This window comes from Mus caroli, chromosome 2 (assembly GCF_900094665.2).
Source record: "Mus caroli chromosome 2, CAROLI_EIJ_v1.1, whole genome shotgun sequence".
Lineage (NCBI taxonomy): Eukaryota > Metazoa > Chordata > Mammalia > Rodentia > Muridae > Mus > Mus caroli.
Genome location: NC_034571.1, coordinates 84848525 through 84863521, shown reverse-complemented (window position 1 = coordinate 84863521; position 14997 = coordinate 84848525). Strand labels below are relative to the sequence as shown.

General features: G+C 40.4%; 1 protein-coding gene across 2 annotated transcripts in view; it reads right to left on the bottom strand.

Moving 5' to 3' along the window:
- Window positions 1-1029: 1029 nt before the first annotated feature.
- Nup160 (nucleoporin 160) overlaps window positions 1030-14997 on the bottom strand; it is a 62112-nt gene continuing 48144 nt past the window's right edge. The window contains exons 28-36 of one of the 2 annotated variants that reach the window (XM_021183053.1): window positions 14716-14876; window positions 13971-14031; window positions 12650-12760; window positions 12358-12481; window positions 10549-10650; window positions 6740-6881; window positions 4569-4694; window positions 4277-4381; window positions 1030-2059 (exon numbers count right to left, since the gene is read on the bottom strand). In XM_021183053.1, coding sequence (XP_021038712.1) covers window positions 1970-2059; window positions 4277-4381; window positions 4569-4694; window positions 6740-6881; window positions 10549-10650; window positions 12358-12481; window positions 12650-12760; window positions 13971-14031; window positions 14716-14876 — 1022 coding nt within the window. In that variant the 3' untranslated portion in view covers window positions 1030-1969. The remainder of the gene's footprint in view (window positions 2060-4276; window positions 4382-4568; window positions 4695-6739; window positions 6882-10548; window positions 10651-12357; window positions 12482-12649; window positions 12761-13970; window positions 14032-14715; window positions 14877-14997) is intronic. The other variant, XM_029474348.1, reaches the window with a different exon arrangement.

Sequence of the window (14997 nt, the reverse complement as noted above, 5' to 3'; positions counted from 1 at the left end):
CAGCTGGGATCCAGTGGGGAGGGCTGGCAAAGAAAAGGAATTATTAAAAAAGTAGTGTGTTTGTATACACTATATAAAATTTGTATAGCAAATTTTGCAATGTTACAATAATGACAGTAATATATCTGGTAAAAAAATATCAATATGAAAACTCCATGTTACTATCATTTTCCTTCTCCCTTTGTGGTATTGGGGATCAAACAAAGGCCTTGGCACTCAGCCCTACCAAATCTAGTATAACAGTGAGGATATCTGTTACAGCCATTGCAGTTACATTTTACTATATGCCTTCTGGTGCTGGGGATTGAGGGTCTTGGATCTGCTAAGCAAATGTTCTATCAGTGAGCTACACATTCCTAGCCCAACAGAACCTTTAAGACAGCAACAACAATATCAACGATTTTTATATTATTTTGACTTATGTGTTTCTGTGTGTACATGAGTGCAGGTGTCAGTGGAGTTTAGAGAGGGTGTTGGAGTCCCTGGAGCTGGTGTTACAGGTGACTGTGAGCTGCACAGGACTCATACTTAGGTTCTCTGGAAGAATGGCAAGCCTGTGGAACCACTGAGCCATTTCTCTAGACTCTCAAGAGAGCCTTTCAACTTTCTGACAGAAACAACAAAACAAGCCATGGTCTAATTACTGTGGACTAATAAAACCTCACAGGGTACAGGAAACACAAGCACAGAGCCACGGCGGCAAACACACTGCAGTGAGAACACAAGGCTCTGGCTGGAATCAAAATGAGACGGGTAGACTAAAGGGGAGATCAGACTGGCTTTGACATGGCGGTTAGCACAGGAAAGGTTGGGCAGTGCTAAGTGAACTGCAAGGCAGCACCGCTATCCTCTTATTTGTTGCTCTTCAGATATGGCAGAAACAGGGTATGCTAATTTTCAGACTACAGCTGAACGTGGTTGAATACAGACCAGTGCCTTTTACGTTGTAGTGGAAAGCCCTAAGTTTAGAAAGCTTCCAGGGTAAGGGCCAATCCGTAGCATGTCACGGAGAGCTCTAAACTATGTAACAAATAGGATGCTAACAGTATAAGTTCTAAAGTTTATAAAACACAGATGTCAAAGGGCAGTCATTCAAACAAATAGTAGAGACTTGTTTCCTTAAAAGATAAATCTTAATATACAGAATAAAATCAAAGGATATTTTTATTATTTTTCACCTTTCCCAAAGTTTGTATGCATGAATGTTTCTGATTCTGACTGGTAAATCCTATTTTGGTCCAATATATTATCACACTAACTGTATGATCAAGTCCAGCTTGATTATTATAAATCACATAAATTAATACAACTTGAAAATGAAAATTTGTTTCTTTTATAGATGGACATTAGTTTTTTTCAACTTTAGCCTTAGCCAGATTCAAAATATATTTTCCTTAAAAAGCTGGTCATAATTTATTGTTAATCTATGCATATTACCTAATACTTTATTGACGGTCATATGAAAAACTCTACAATAAATAATGAAAGGAGTATGTAAAACCACTAGCCTTTGTTTGCAGTACAGAAAATAGATGTTAGTTCTGGACCAAAACAAATCCACTGAAAATACAAAAAAAGGTAAGGAAAAATTAAAGGATACGCAGTGACAATTTGGTGGTCAGCTGTAACAAACCAACAACCATTAGCTATTACGGAAAGTGAAGGTGAGTTTCTGTTTGCAGATAAAGGATGTCTTCGGTAGTTTAAAAAAATATAAACTCTGAAAAAGGTTGAGAATCATATACAAAAGCAGCTGTTAGAGACGAAGTTTGAACACCAGAAACCGTGTTAGCACCACAAGCAAGCACAGGGTCGGTCCTGACTTTGTTCTCTTTGTTTGCAGAATGCAGACTCGGGCGCCAGACACGTTGTTTACAGTTATAAAAGCTGGCCTTGAGGACAGGGTTTCTGTAGCGTAGTCTTAAGCCCTAAGAGTCACCAAGGTTACAGAGCTGAGCAGCTATTCAGATCACAAGTCCCGACGGTACAGTAAATCTCGCGTTGCCTTGTCAACTTTTTGCTGGTAGTCTTCTAGTTTGTCAAGAATTTTCTGGGACAGCTGTAAGGGAAAAGAAAGAAGTCATTATATTCAACAGTGAAGACTGAATCACTCTGACTTCAACAACCAGGCTACCTACGAGAGATATTGTCTGCTCTGCTTCATTATTTACCATTCAGAACAGAAGTCTGGGCTGAGATTTTACACAGAACTGACCCTTCTGTGTTATATGTAACCATCATTCCTGGTTTTGGAATACATTTTTTTTTTTTTGGCTGTTGTTTTTTTATTTTTCAAGACAGGGCTTCTTTATGTAGTTTTGTCCTCATTGTTTTGGAACTCTGTAGATAAGGCTGGTCTTGAACTCAGGAGATCTGCCTGCCTCTGCCTCCCAGTGGTTATCACACCCAGCTGCAAACCACACTTTTGTGTGCTTGTAGAACTCAAACACTTATGTACACTAGGCAATGGCTTTACTACTGAGCAATATTTCCAACTCAGTTATACCACTGTGTATGTTTGCATGTAATTTCCATGTGTATATATGTATGCATTCATTTATTTATGAGACAAGATTTCACTGGGAGGCTTTAGTCTCCCCAGGTGCAAGTACACCAGTTTTTGTTTTGCTTTGAGACAAGGTCTCAGTATATAACCCTGGCAGTTCTTACTCACAGATAATACCCCTAAGATTAAAGTTGTGCACCATAATGCCTTGCTTATGAAAATGCAAGCTCAAACTCACCATCTTCTTGCCTCTTCTTCTTCACCATATCTTACTACTGTGCTCTACCACAATAAGCCACACCAGTATTCCCTCCCTCCCCCCACCTTTTTTGAGACGGGGTCTTACTACATAGCCCTGGCTGTCCTGGAACTCATTATGTAGACCAAGGTGGCCTCAAACTCAGAGATCTGACTGCTTCTGCCTCTCAAGTGCTGGAATTAAAGGTGTGAGCCACCCTTCAACACCAGAATTTACTGATTTTTATTTTAATTTAAATGAATTATTTATTTCTACTTATTTTAAACAATTTGTTATTACACTTACATTGGTGTTTTGCCGATATGTATGTGTGTGAGAGTATCAGATCCCCTGAAACTGGAGTTACTGATAGTTGTGAGCTACCATGTGGGTGCTGGGAAATGAACCCATGTCCTCTGGAAGAACAGCTGGTGCGCTTAACCGTTGAGCCACCTCTCCATCCCCATGCCAGAAATTTTTCTTTTCTTTTTTTTTTTTGGTTTTTCGAGACAGGGTTTCTCTGTAGCCCTGGCTGTCCTGGAACTCACTTTGTAGAGCAGGCTGGCCTCGAACTCAGAAATCCGGCTGCCTCTGTCTCCCAAGTGCTGGGATTAAAGGAGTGCACCACCACGCCCAGCCAGAATTTTTAATGAAAGAATTAACTAGTTCTTTTCCTAGAATGAGGCACTGCATCTGATTTAACTAGTTCATCAGCTCCTTAGTAAAATATGGGACTAATATTTACTGTACTTATTTAAAACTGATAGATCCAACTGATAATAACTAACTTTTAGGGCTATCTTCTCTTCTTCCTTGCTTAATCAACACTTTAAAAACAGCTTAGGTCTGGTTATAGTGCCACATGCCCATACCCCAGCACGGGGGAAGCCCAAGAGTAGGAAATCATAAGCTTGAGAGCAGCTAGAACATAGATCTACCACTCTTTTTTTCTAAGATGCTATCTTCTTATGCTTCCTAGGTTGACCCTGAACTGCTAAAACCAAGAGACTGACTTCTTGCCTAAGCCTCAGTAGCTAAGATTTAGGTGTGTGCTACTGTAATAAGTAGTTTATAACTACATTTTATGAGTTTTAGTTGATAGAGTTAGGAGAACTTTAGTAAACAAAAAAGTCATCCTTATAATGATTGAGCAAGCAAATATTACTGTTTTATTTTATTCATTTATTTATTTACTTTTTAGGGTAAGTAGTAGCTAGTATGGGTTCTGGAACACCTTATTGTGTACAAAGGCGGTATTTATTACACTGTAATTCATCCTGTAGTGTCTGTCTGCCCTGATAAACAATCTTTTCAAGAGTCTAGGTCATTGTTTCTGTGTAACTGAAGCCCACATAATCCCTTCTTAATACTTTTGGACATGGTTGCTTAGACATTTATTTATAAAGGGGTGGGGGTGTAGCACATTATGGGCAATAAATGACTCTGTCCTCCCTTTCCTAGAGACACGATGATCATGCTCTAGGGTGTGCTTGCCCGTAGAGACTGTTGAGGATAACTCAGGGTTTACTTACTATAATGTTGTGACTGTTGGCACTGTTCTCGCCCAGAGCCTGGAGAAGCTGGTCAATAGAAGAGTATGGGAGCCATACCATCGGGGCTGTTGCTGACAGTGGAAACTGAAAGAAAATGTCTATTGATTAAAATGACATCATTTCTTCTAGGTTGTTGTCTTTGCAGGAAACACTTTAAACTCCACCCCCTTGCCACCATTATGAAATTAGGTGGGGCTGGTGAGATAGCAAAGGCATTTGCCACCTGGAAACTGAATTCAATTCCTGGGCCACATGATTCATATGCATCTACCTCAATTCCGAAGTACTGATGTCCTTTTCCTAATACAGCATCTACATATTCAGAGACCAAATCCACAGCTTCTTCTAAAAGGTCATAGTTCAGGTAAAGACGAAGCAACTCGGCAGCATCAACCTTCTGTAAAGACAACAATTATAAGCATGTCTACCCCAACTGGAAATAGAACCTAGCAGTGCTGCATTCAGAATGTTTTAGAAATTATCCAAGAAACCAAGTCCACAAACAACCTAAATGTATTACCAAAACATATGCTGATTGTTTCTATACAGCAACAAATTAATCAGGTTTTCCTATTAACTTTTCCAATACAATTGTATTTCAACTTACACAGTACACATCTAGGCAGGCAGGGCTACACAGTCCTGCCTCAGACCAACTAACCAATTTAAAAAAGGTTCTTAGTGTGAGGGAGCACCTCAGGGTAAGATCTGTAAATTCCCAAGAGCCCAGTTACCTCCAGGCACACTGTAATATTGTCTGTTAAGTGGCTTTTCTTTTCTATTTTGTGATCTGAGACATGTTTTAACTTGTTCCTATTTCAATTGTACATCAGTAATGTCAACATGTTTTCTCAGGAACGTGGTGCACTGAAGTGGAGGATGTATGCATTAACTCTCAGAAATAATGAAATGCAAAGTACCACCCGCTTTAAATCTGTATGCAGCGCAAGGAGTGTAATGGTTTGCATATGCTTGGCTCAGGGAGTGGCACTATTCGGAGGTGTGGCTCTGTTGGAGTAGGTGTGTCACTGTGGGTATGAGCTTTAAGACCCTCATCCTAGCTGCCTGGAAGTCAATCTTCTCCTGTTTGCCTTCGGAACAAGATGTAGACCTTTCAGCTCCTCCTGCCCCAATTGGGGCTGGCTTACAGGTTCAGAGGTTCAGTCCGTTATCATCAAGGTGGGAGCATGGTAGCATCCAGGCCTGGTTTACATAGTAAATTCAAGTCCAGCCTAGTTTACAGTGAGTTTTAGGTTAGTCAGGGCTACAGTGACACCCTGTCTCAACAAACAGACAGAACAACTCCCCCGTAAACAAACAAAACAACAAAAACAGAAGGTTGTCAAAATGTGGAATTCTGTTTCCTGGCCCCAGATAATCTGATTTAAGACCGAGGAATTGACATTTTAAAGAAGCTACTGAGCCGGGCGTGGTGGCACATGCCTTTAATCCCAGCACTCGGGAGGCAGAGGCAGGCGGATTTCTGAGTTCGAGGCCAGCCTGGTCTACAGAGTGAGTTCCAGGACAGCCAGAGCTATATAGAGAAACCCTGTCTCAAAACAAACAAACAAACAAACAAACAAACAAACAAACAAGCAAACAGACACACAAGAAGCTACCATTCAATATAGCCCACATGTGAGTCACATGTTGGAAGTTTGACCCCCAGTGTAGTAGCAATGGAAGAGGAAGGAACCTTTGAGAAGTGGGACCCAGTGGGGGGATGTGTAGGTCAAGGAGGGTCTGTCCACTGTGAAGAGATTAAGATGGTTCTCAGGAGAGTGAGCAGGTATGAATGACAGTGGAGGTTGAATTGCCTCTGCCTTCCTGGACCATATTATGCTGTGTACAGTCTCACCACACTGCAATACACTATGATATAGCAGCACAGACAGTTTTTACTGGAGGTCAAAATAATGAGCCAAGTGTTCTTGAAACATTTCGCTTATAAAACTGTGAGCAAAGTAAACCTCTTTCTCTAAAAAGCTAACCTGCCCAGGTACCTCTTCATGGGAACAGACAACAGACTAATAGATAAACCTCCCAGTCAAAGATAAACTGTTGTATTATCTGGGAAACATTCTACCCACTGTTGTTAAGTTTTTAACAATGATAGTAGATACTGTTGCATGAAATATACTCATTATTCTAATTATGAGCTCACTATACAATGATAAGTCCCCAGTACTATACGTGGAATTTAAGATAAATTGTTTCAGTCCTGTTAGAGATGATTGAGAATCAAATCATTTAAGCCAGTGAATTCTCCTTTGTCTTCCACTTCTCTTGATAGTATCTCATTTAGCCTAGGCTGGCCCTGAACTCACTTAGGCTGGCTTTGAAGTTCTTTTGATCCTCTTGTCTCTGCCTCCCAACTACTGCCAAAATGACTTGTAAACCAGTACACTTCCCAAATTATTACCCCACCTCAATACCACGTACCTTGTAACTGTTTATAAGCCAATTAGGCAGAGGAACTCCATGAGACAACAACTTGTTAATCACGCAATGATGATACAAGTTATTCTGGACTTTGTATCTTTCCAAGTAAGTTGACAATAGCCTCCATGCTTCATCTGTAGCACTTGGAAAAAGTAAAAAGGACAAAGGAGTTCAGATTCCTATTCTACTAGTTAATTAGGAACTAATTAGTTAATGAATTGGGTAGACAAGGCTGCTCTTAAGACTCTCCAGAGTGCTGTGATCATAGGTGTTAGCAAACATACCAAAGCTTATTTTTTATCTATCCTCTCTCTCTCTCTCTCTCTCTCTCTCTCTCTCTCTCTCTCTCTCTCTGCATCTTGTGTGTGTAGGCTCATTTGGCATAGTATCCATCTAGAAATTACAGAACACCTTTGGGAGTTGACTCTCTTTCCCACCATGTACCAGGGTATCAAATTAGAGTCCTTCACAAAAGGTGCGCATGCTCTTAGCTGCTGAGTCATCTCTCCAGCTAACAACTGAATTGATAATATAACTAAATGGTAACTAGAAACTAGATGAGCTACTAAAAACATTTAAAAAATAAATCCAATAAGATTTACTTTTCTCCTATTTAATTCCTCAGTTTTAGGAGTTGAAAGAAAAGAGGAATTGGCTTATATTATCCCCAAAATTGACCAAGCAATACATTCATGTAGAAATCAATTAAAACATTTTCCTTTGTATATGAATACTTGTCTGCACGTATTTATATGTACCATGTGTGTTCCTGGTACCCATGAAGGCCAAAAGAAGGTATTGGCTCCTCCTTGGATCTGTAGTTATGAGCCACTATATAGATGTTGCAAACCAAATCAGGTTCTCTGCAAGAGCATCAAGTATTTATAACTGCTGAGCCTGTTCAAAGTCCAGTCTGTCATGTAGAAAGTTTGATGTTCTAATTTCAGTATTTAAAACTAGTAACAGAGAACTCCTGCTGAGGCAGATAGGTGGCAATGCTTCTATTACAGCAGTTAGTAGGTGGAGATCAAGGCCAACCTGCCCACTGAATCTGTCTCAAAAAAACCAAACCAACCCACTGGTTCAGAGGATCTCTCAGCAGGCACAGGTGCTTGCCAACAAACCTGACAATCTGAGTTTTGACTCCTGGGATCTACATGGTGGAAGAGAGAACTGACTTCTCCAAGTTGTCTCCTGACCTGCAGACATGTTCACTCTCCAAATAAATGCAATAAAAATTTAAACAAAAACAAGTCCCAAACTGTAATAGCCAATGTGAGATGGCTCAGTGGGTAAAGGGCATTTGCTGAGTGAGTCCAGAGACCTGAGTTAGGTCTGGGAACCCAGGTCAAGGCAGTAGGAGGAAACTAACTGGAAACTTCTTCTCAGACCCCACATGGAGCACCAGTAATAAAGAGGAAAACTCTGTGGCTTGAAATGGTCCTTCCAAGTTAATATGCTAGACACTTTTTTGGGGGGGGGGTGGATGGAGGGGAGAAGGGGGTGTTGTCTTGGTTTCTTGGACTTCGATTTGTAGACCAGGACTCACAGAGATCACCTACCTCTGCCTCCTGAGTGCTGGGTTTAAAGGTATGCCCACCACTGGCTAGAAACATTTTTAAAACAAAATTTATCTTTAATTATATGTATGTATGTTATGCATGTATATATACATGTCTGTATATATCTGCAGAGGTCAGTCAGAATAGGGTGTCAGATCCCTAGAGTTGCAGTTACAGGCAGTTGTGAGCCAGCCAACATGGGTGGTGGGAACTACCTGAACCATCTTTCCAGCCCATCAGATGGTAAACTCTATCCCTGGTGTAAAAACTTTGAGAAGTGTGGTATGGTAAGAGATCCCATCTCATAGACACATCAGTATCCCCACTCAAGAAGTGAATTAGCCATGATGGATGGTAATGTGATTGTTCCTTTTTCTACCTACCATCTTCTGCTACTCAACGACAGCAAGAAGGTCCTTGTAGATCCTGATGTTGAAGTTCTAGCTTTCACAATGTGAGGCAAATAAGGTTCTACTGTTTATAAATTATACAAGCTTAGAAATGATGTAACCTAAGTAGAAAGTATTTAAACAAGAACTTTCAGTTTCTAAAGTACTATCATTTTCATTGCTAAGCTGCGTAAAATGGTGGTAAATGCATTTCATAAAAGGTATTTTACTGGAATTAGGTTTCAGAAAATTCAGAAACAGTCTATTCACACTATCCCAAGCAAAGTAAGTTCATGAAGGCTGTCAGAACAAACTGAGGTCAATGCATGGCTGGAGTCTCAGCCTAATGGGCAGCAATCACACTTGAACTGAGTCAATAAATAAGTTTGTCTTTAAGGATCTCTTGCATTTTTTATTTTTAGATTCAACTGTTTTTTGTTATGTTTTAATTTTTTTGTGTTTTACCTTTGGGTGTTATCTACACATCACAGCTATGCAATACCTAGAAGATGACACTGACCCCCTGGAACTAGGGTTAGTGAGCAATCACGTGGGTGTGGAAATTGCACCCTAAAACACTGAGTCAGCTCTTCAGACCCATGGTTGTGTGTGTGTGCTTGTTTTCCCTTTGAGAAATGGCCTTATTATGTTGACCAGGCTAGCCTTAATTTTGTGGGTGTAAGTGATATTCTTTTTTTTTTTTTTTTTTGAGACAGGGTTTCTCTGTGTAGCCCTGGCTGTCCTGGAATTCATTCTGTAGACTCGAACTAAGGAATCTGCCTGCCTCTGCTCCCAAGTGCTGGGGTTAAAGGCGTGCGCCACCACTGCACGGCTCATTTAATTAATTTAAAAATTATGTGTCTACATGTGTGTTTGTGCACATGTGACTGCAGGCACCAACAGGGTCCAGAAGAAGGCTCTGACCCACTGGAGCTCCAGGTACCACACTTGTGAGCTGGGTGTGGATGCTGGGAACCAAATCTGAATCCCCTGCAAGAGCAATATGCACTCTTTCAAAATTTTTTTTTTTTTTAAAGACAGTGTCTCACTATATAGCTCTGGCTGTCCTAGAACTTACTCTGTAGACTAGGCTGGCCTCTGCCTCTGGAATGCTGGTACTAAAGCTGTGCACCACAATGATGGTTGTAACATGTACTCTTAACCACTGAGCCAGCTCTCCAACCCCAACTTTCATAAAAACTTAGCAGAGGGCTGGATATCTCAGTGGTTAAAAATACCTGCTGCTTTTCTGTAAGACCCAATTTGGTTCCCAGCATCAATATCAGGTGGCTTACAACTTCCTATAACTTACATACAAACACATATACCACATAAAGAAAAAAATTAAAAATCTTAAAAAACAAAACAAAAACAAAGAAAAACCAACAACAAAAATCTCATAAGGCAAGTTTGACACTGCATGCCTGTAAACAATCTCATTGCTCAGGAGGGTGAGACAGGGGAATTGAGAATTTGAGAACAGTGAGGACTACATAGTGAAATCATAGTTCAAAATAATGAGAAACCTCAAATTACCCTCTTCCTTCTCAAAAAAGCAGCAGGAAATAAAAGTATGGTCAGATAAAGCACTATTCACAGGGCAGGGAAGATGGTCCAGCAGTTAGGAGCACTGTGGCTCTTGCAGAGAACCTGGCTTTAGCTCCCAGCACTCCCATGGCTCACAGCCATCCAAAAGTCCAGTTTTGATCTCCCCGGTCATCAATGGTTCACATACATTTAGGCAATAGATCCACACACATAAATCTTTTTTTAAAGTTATCCATTCAGGAAACAAGTGCGACAGCTTTGCTGAAGGTAAATCTACTTAGGCCTAAAGAACCCCTTGGGCGAGCTATACCTGGACTCCTTGGTGGTGATGACAGACGACAGCTGATTGGTTGCTAGCCAGGACCACGCTTCTCCTTGTGCTGCTTCTCCTCCAAACTGCAACTTAATGCACCTGCAATGAAAATGGCCCCACACCAGTAACCAAATGCTGCAGTGAGCCGCTTTATTTTGCTATTACAACTGTGTCAATAAACTAAAATATAAAGTTTGAAAATTATTTTAATTATTATGGGTGTTTTGCCTCATATGTCTGTGTACCGTTTGCATGCCTGGTATCTGTGGAGGTCAAGTAGCCAATATTCTTAGCTATTAAGCTACCTCTCCAGCCCCCCAACCCCCATTACAATGTTTCAAAAATATTTTCATTCATGAAGCACATTACCAATAGCTATAACTTAAATAAAAAGTTGCCTGTACCATCAGCCCTTAAAAGGCTAGAGTAGCAGGACTTTTATGCCAGCCTGGGTTATATGGAGAAAAACCTTATCTCAAAAAAAAAAAAAAATTGCTAGGAACAGAATCTACAAAGGACGTACACCTGTCAGGTAAGTGTACCCTGTAAGTGCTAATTATTTCACTTTTAGGGACAATACTCAGCAGTAGAAGTGCCCGCTATGCAAGTGAAGAGCACAAGTTTGTTCCCCAGTAGCCAAATAAAAAGCTGGGCATAGTGACATGCCAGTAACTCTGGTGTTGAGAAGCTAAAGAAAAGGAGAGCGCCTAAGCTCGCAGGCCCATCAGCCCAGTCTAATGGACAAGCCCCAGGCCCTGGTGAGAGATTATGTGTCAAAGCCCAAGGTGGACAGTATCCAAGGAAGGTGTCTTCTAGCACACACATGAACACACAAGAAAGAGGAAATGAGAAAGGAATAATTTTCTTTCTTTTTTTTGAAAAAAATTTATTTTATGTATATACGAGTACACTGTCAATGTCACTATCTTCAGACACACCAGAAGAGGGCATTAGATACAATTACAGATGGTTGTGAGCCACCAAGTGGGTGGGAATTGAACTCATGACCTTCAGAAGATAAGCCAGTGCTCTTAACCACTGAACCATTTCTCCAGGCCCCAAAAGGAATAATTTTCAAAAAGACTCCAAGAGCCGTAGGACTGAAAACATCACATGCTTCATCTATAATGAACACCATCAATTATCTAATCCAGCGTCGTCTTAAGACAAAGATTTTTTTTTCCAGACAGGGTTTCTCTGTATAGCCCTGGCCTCGAACTCAGAAATCCACTTGTCTCTGCCTCCCAGGTGCTGAGATTAAAGGCGTTGTGCCATCACTGCTCAGCGATTTTTTTTTTTTATTAATACATGGTCTTAACATAGCTAAGACTGGCCTCAATTTTCCTGTCTTTACCTCTCAAGTGCTGGTACTGGAGCTCCACCTCTCCTAGTAAAGTTTTTTTTTTTTTTAAATCAAATAAAACTATAAGCTATCAAAAGATTTTTAAAAAGTCTTGCAAAAACCAAACAGAGCATCTCTTTATAATAGTTGAGCAGCTTCTGATAACTGTGTCACATTAAAGAATATGACAGCATCTCCACATTAGAAAACTAAGGCTATTGGGGCTGGAGAGATGGGTTAGCAGGTAAGAGCACTGACTGGTGTTCAGAGGCCCTGAGTTCAATTCCTGGCAACCACATGGTAGCCTATAGCCATCTGTAATGGGATCTGATGCCCTCTTCTGCTGTGTCTGAAGAGAGCAACAGTGTATATATATTCACATAAATGAAATAAATAAATCTTAAAAAAAAAAGAGAAAAAAAAAGGAAAAAAATTAAGGCTATTAAAATGTAACTTTTACTTACTTGAAAGCAAGCCCTTCAAAGACTGGTGTTAATGGAAGCGAAAAAGTCTGACAGAGTGATATGGCAGTATCAAAGAGGCCAGCCTGAACCAGGAGTGCGCTCATCTCCTTTGCTGATGAACTTCCTGTGGAAATGGGATATGGCTACTTAGTGCACCTAAGGGCATACATATATAAGCAAGACCAAACGCTTTGATAGTTAACAAGTATCCCTGCCTTAGACCCACCTATCCCATTACCCCACTGCCTGGTCCCGCATCACTGGTCAGGTCGGTTAGTAGTCAAGTTCCTACCTGCAATGGCAATCACTGACGGATCATGCCGAGCCAACGTGAGGCGAATGCGAGCTAAAGAATATTCTTTCTCTAGATCTTCCAATTCCAGAATTTCAATTTGCCGATTGGCTGGAAAACAAATAAATTTTATTATCCAAAGATATTAGATGTGTCTATTAGATGAACTTGTCAATTTCAAGGGCGACATTAAATAGCATTCCACTTTTGGGGAATGAGGGTGGGACAAAGGCTCTCAGTTTAATTTTCCAAGTTATAGAGGAAGAAATGAAGAAAAAAGGAATCAGTAAAAATTAAGCAATGTCTCATTCATTCATTCATTCATTCATTCATTCATTCATGTGTGTGTGTGTATATATATATGTGTGTGTGTGTATGTATGTATGTTATGTATATATACATACACACACATAGCTGACTCAAGCAAAGGAGTAGAATCAAAACCTGCAGTTGGGGAGTGCTTAGTGTTTCAAACATGTAACTTAATTTAGCTCTTACAACTGCTTAAGCGAGAGGTGCAGAAATAAATCTGGAGTCCCAGGTCTCTGTGAAACACCATCATCCCCTGGTCATAAGGATCCTATGAAGATGTTCGGCACTGAGTTGACCTGAACACAGTATGCAACACACTTTTGCTTTCTAGCCTCCTCCCCACACTGCCCCACCCCCAACCCCCAGGTCTCAGTACACAGCCCACATTAGCCTAGAACGCAGAGACACACTCATCTCTGGCCTGGAGGGCTGGGATTAAAGGCATGTGTTAAATGCACTTGGCTGTATTAAAGATCACCTACTGGGCAAGCCTAGCTGGCCAGAGAGCTCTCAGGGTCTTTCTGTGTCTTCTTTAGATCTAGGTTACAGAAGCACAGCATATGCCTGGCTTCTTCTGTGGGTGCTAGGGACCTGAACTCAGGTCCTCCTGCGCGCAGGGCAGGCACTTTACCACTCAACTGTTTCCTAAACACAAAGACACGCTTCCTAAAGTAATGTTCATTTCTTTTATGACAGTATAGTATTTTCAAAGACCTCTTAAGATAATCTTTAGGAGATTACACGTTGAAACTAAAGTAAAATGAAGTAATTTTACCATAGGTAATGACTATGTGTGATATTTGTAATATTATATATAAGTAATATTACCATCTGTTCTATATTACATACAATCACTGTAACATTTCACATAGACAGCACACACACACACACACACACACACACACACACACACACACAGACACAGACACACACAGACACACGACCTTAATCCATGCCTACTGAACTATAACAATGGCTACTATCCAGAAATCAGAAATCCTGGGCTCACTTGGGGCAGCTGTGCACTCGCCATCATGATTCCGCTTAGGAGATGCTCCAGGGCGATCAGACTGAAAAACAAAAACCAGTGACTTAACTCTTAAAACATGATCTCATTTTTATAGTATTAACTGTGATTAGAGCATTTATGTTTAAATTATCCACAGAATGTTTGATACCTGGCAAGGATTTATTTTTATTTCAGTTGGCATAAAACTCTTTTACAGGGGTTCTATAACCATAACACAACAAAATGGAGCTGTTTGTCAAGAGGAGTCATTTGCTTACATGTTATTTAAAACAAAGTTATAATTTGACCTGTATATAAGTCACATCCTTTCCATTGGCTCCATAGTTCTATCATTCACTGGTAACCTTGGGCAATAGCTTAGTAAATTCTGACACTATAAAACACAAAAAACTATCATCAGGATAGGAAAAACTGTGTCTGACTTCTCTAACACAATTAAAAAGGACTAAAATTAAAAGCAGGTATTATTTACTAAGCACTTTTTTTGAGACAGGGTCTCATGTACCAGGGTAGCCTTAAATTCACTCTGTGGCTGAGGTTGGCCTATCCATCCTACTCCCCCCTTGGCTTCAGTTCCTGAGTGCTGGGATTATAGGTATGCACCACCACCACTACCCGCATCCTCAGTAGACTCTTTAAATAAATGAAGCAAAATGAGATAATAACAGTTGAAAGGACAAAAACCCTAATAATGAAAAAATCCTCCAAAGAAAAGTTTTCATACCACTGCCCCAGAGGCTGGCTGTACGATCCACGCATACTCTGGACGAATAAGCCGTAAACAATTAATAGCGGCCAGGTAACAGTTGCCTTGCTTCTCAAGTCCCCGAAGAGTTCGAACCTCTCTGCCAAGACGCATACCATATTCAAACATCACTGTACCAGCTATGAGGCAAGAGTAAATTAGACAAAAAAAAAAGTTTATTTACAGATACAAACAGAATCTATTACACACGAAGCACTAACTCCTGAAGCAAAATTGAGTATAACTTAAAATCACACGTAA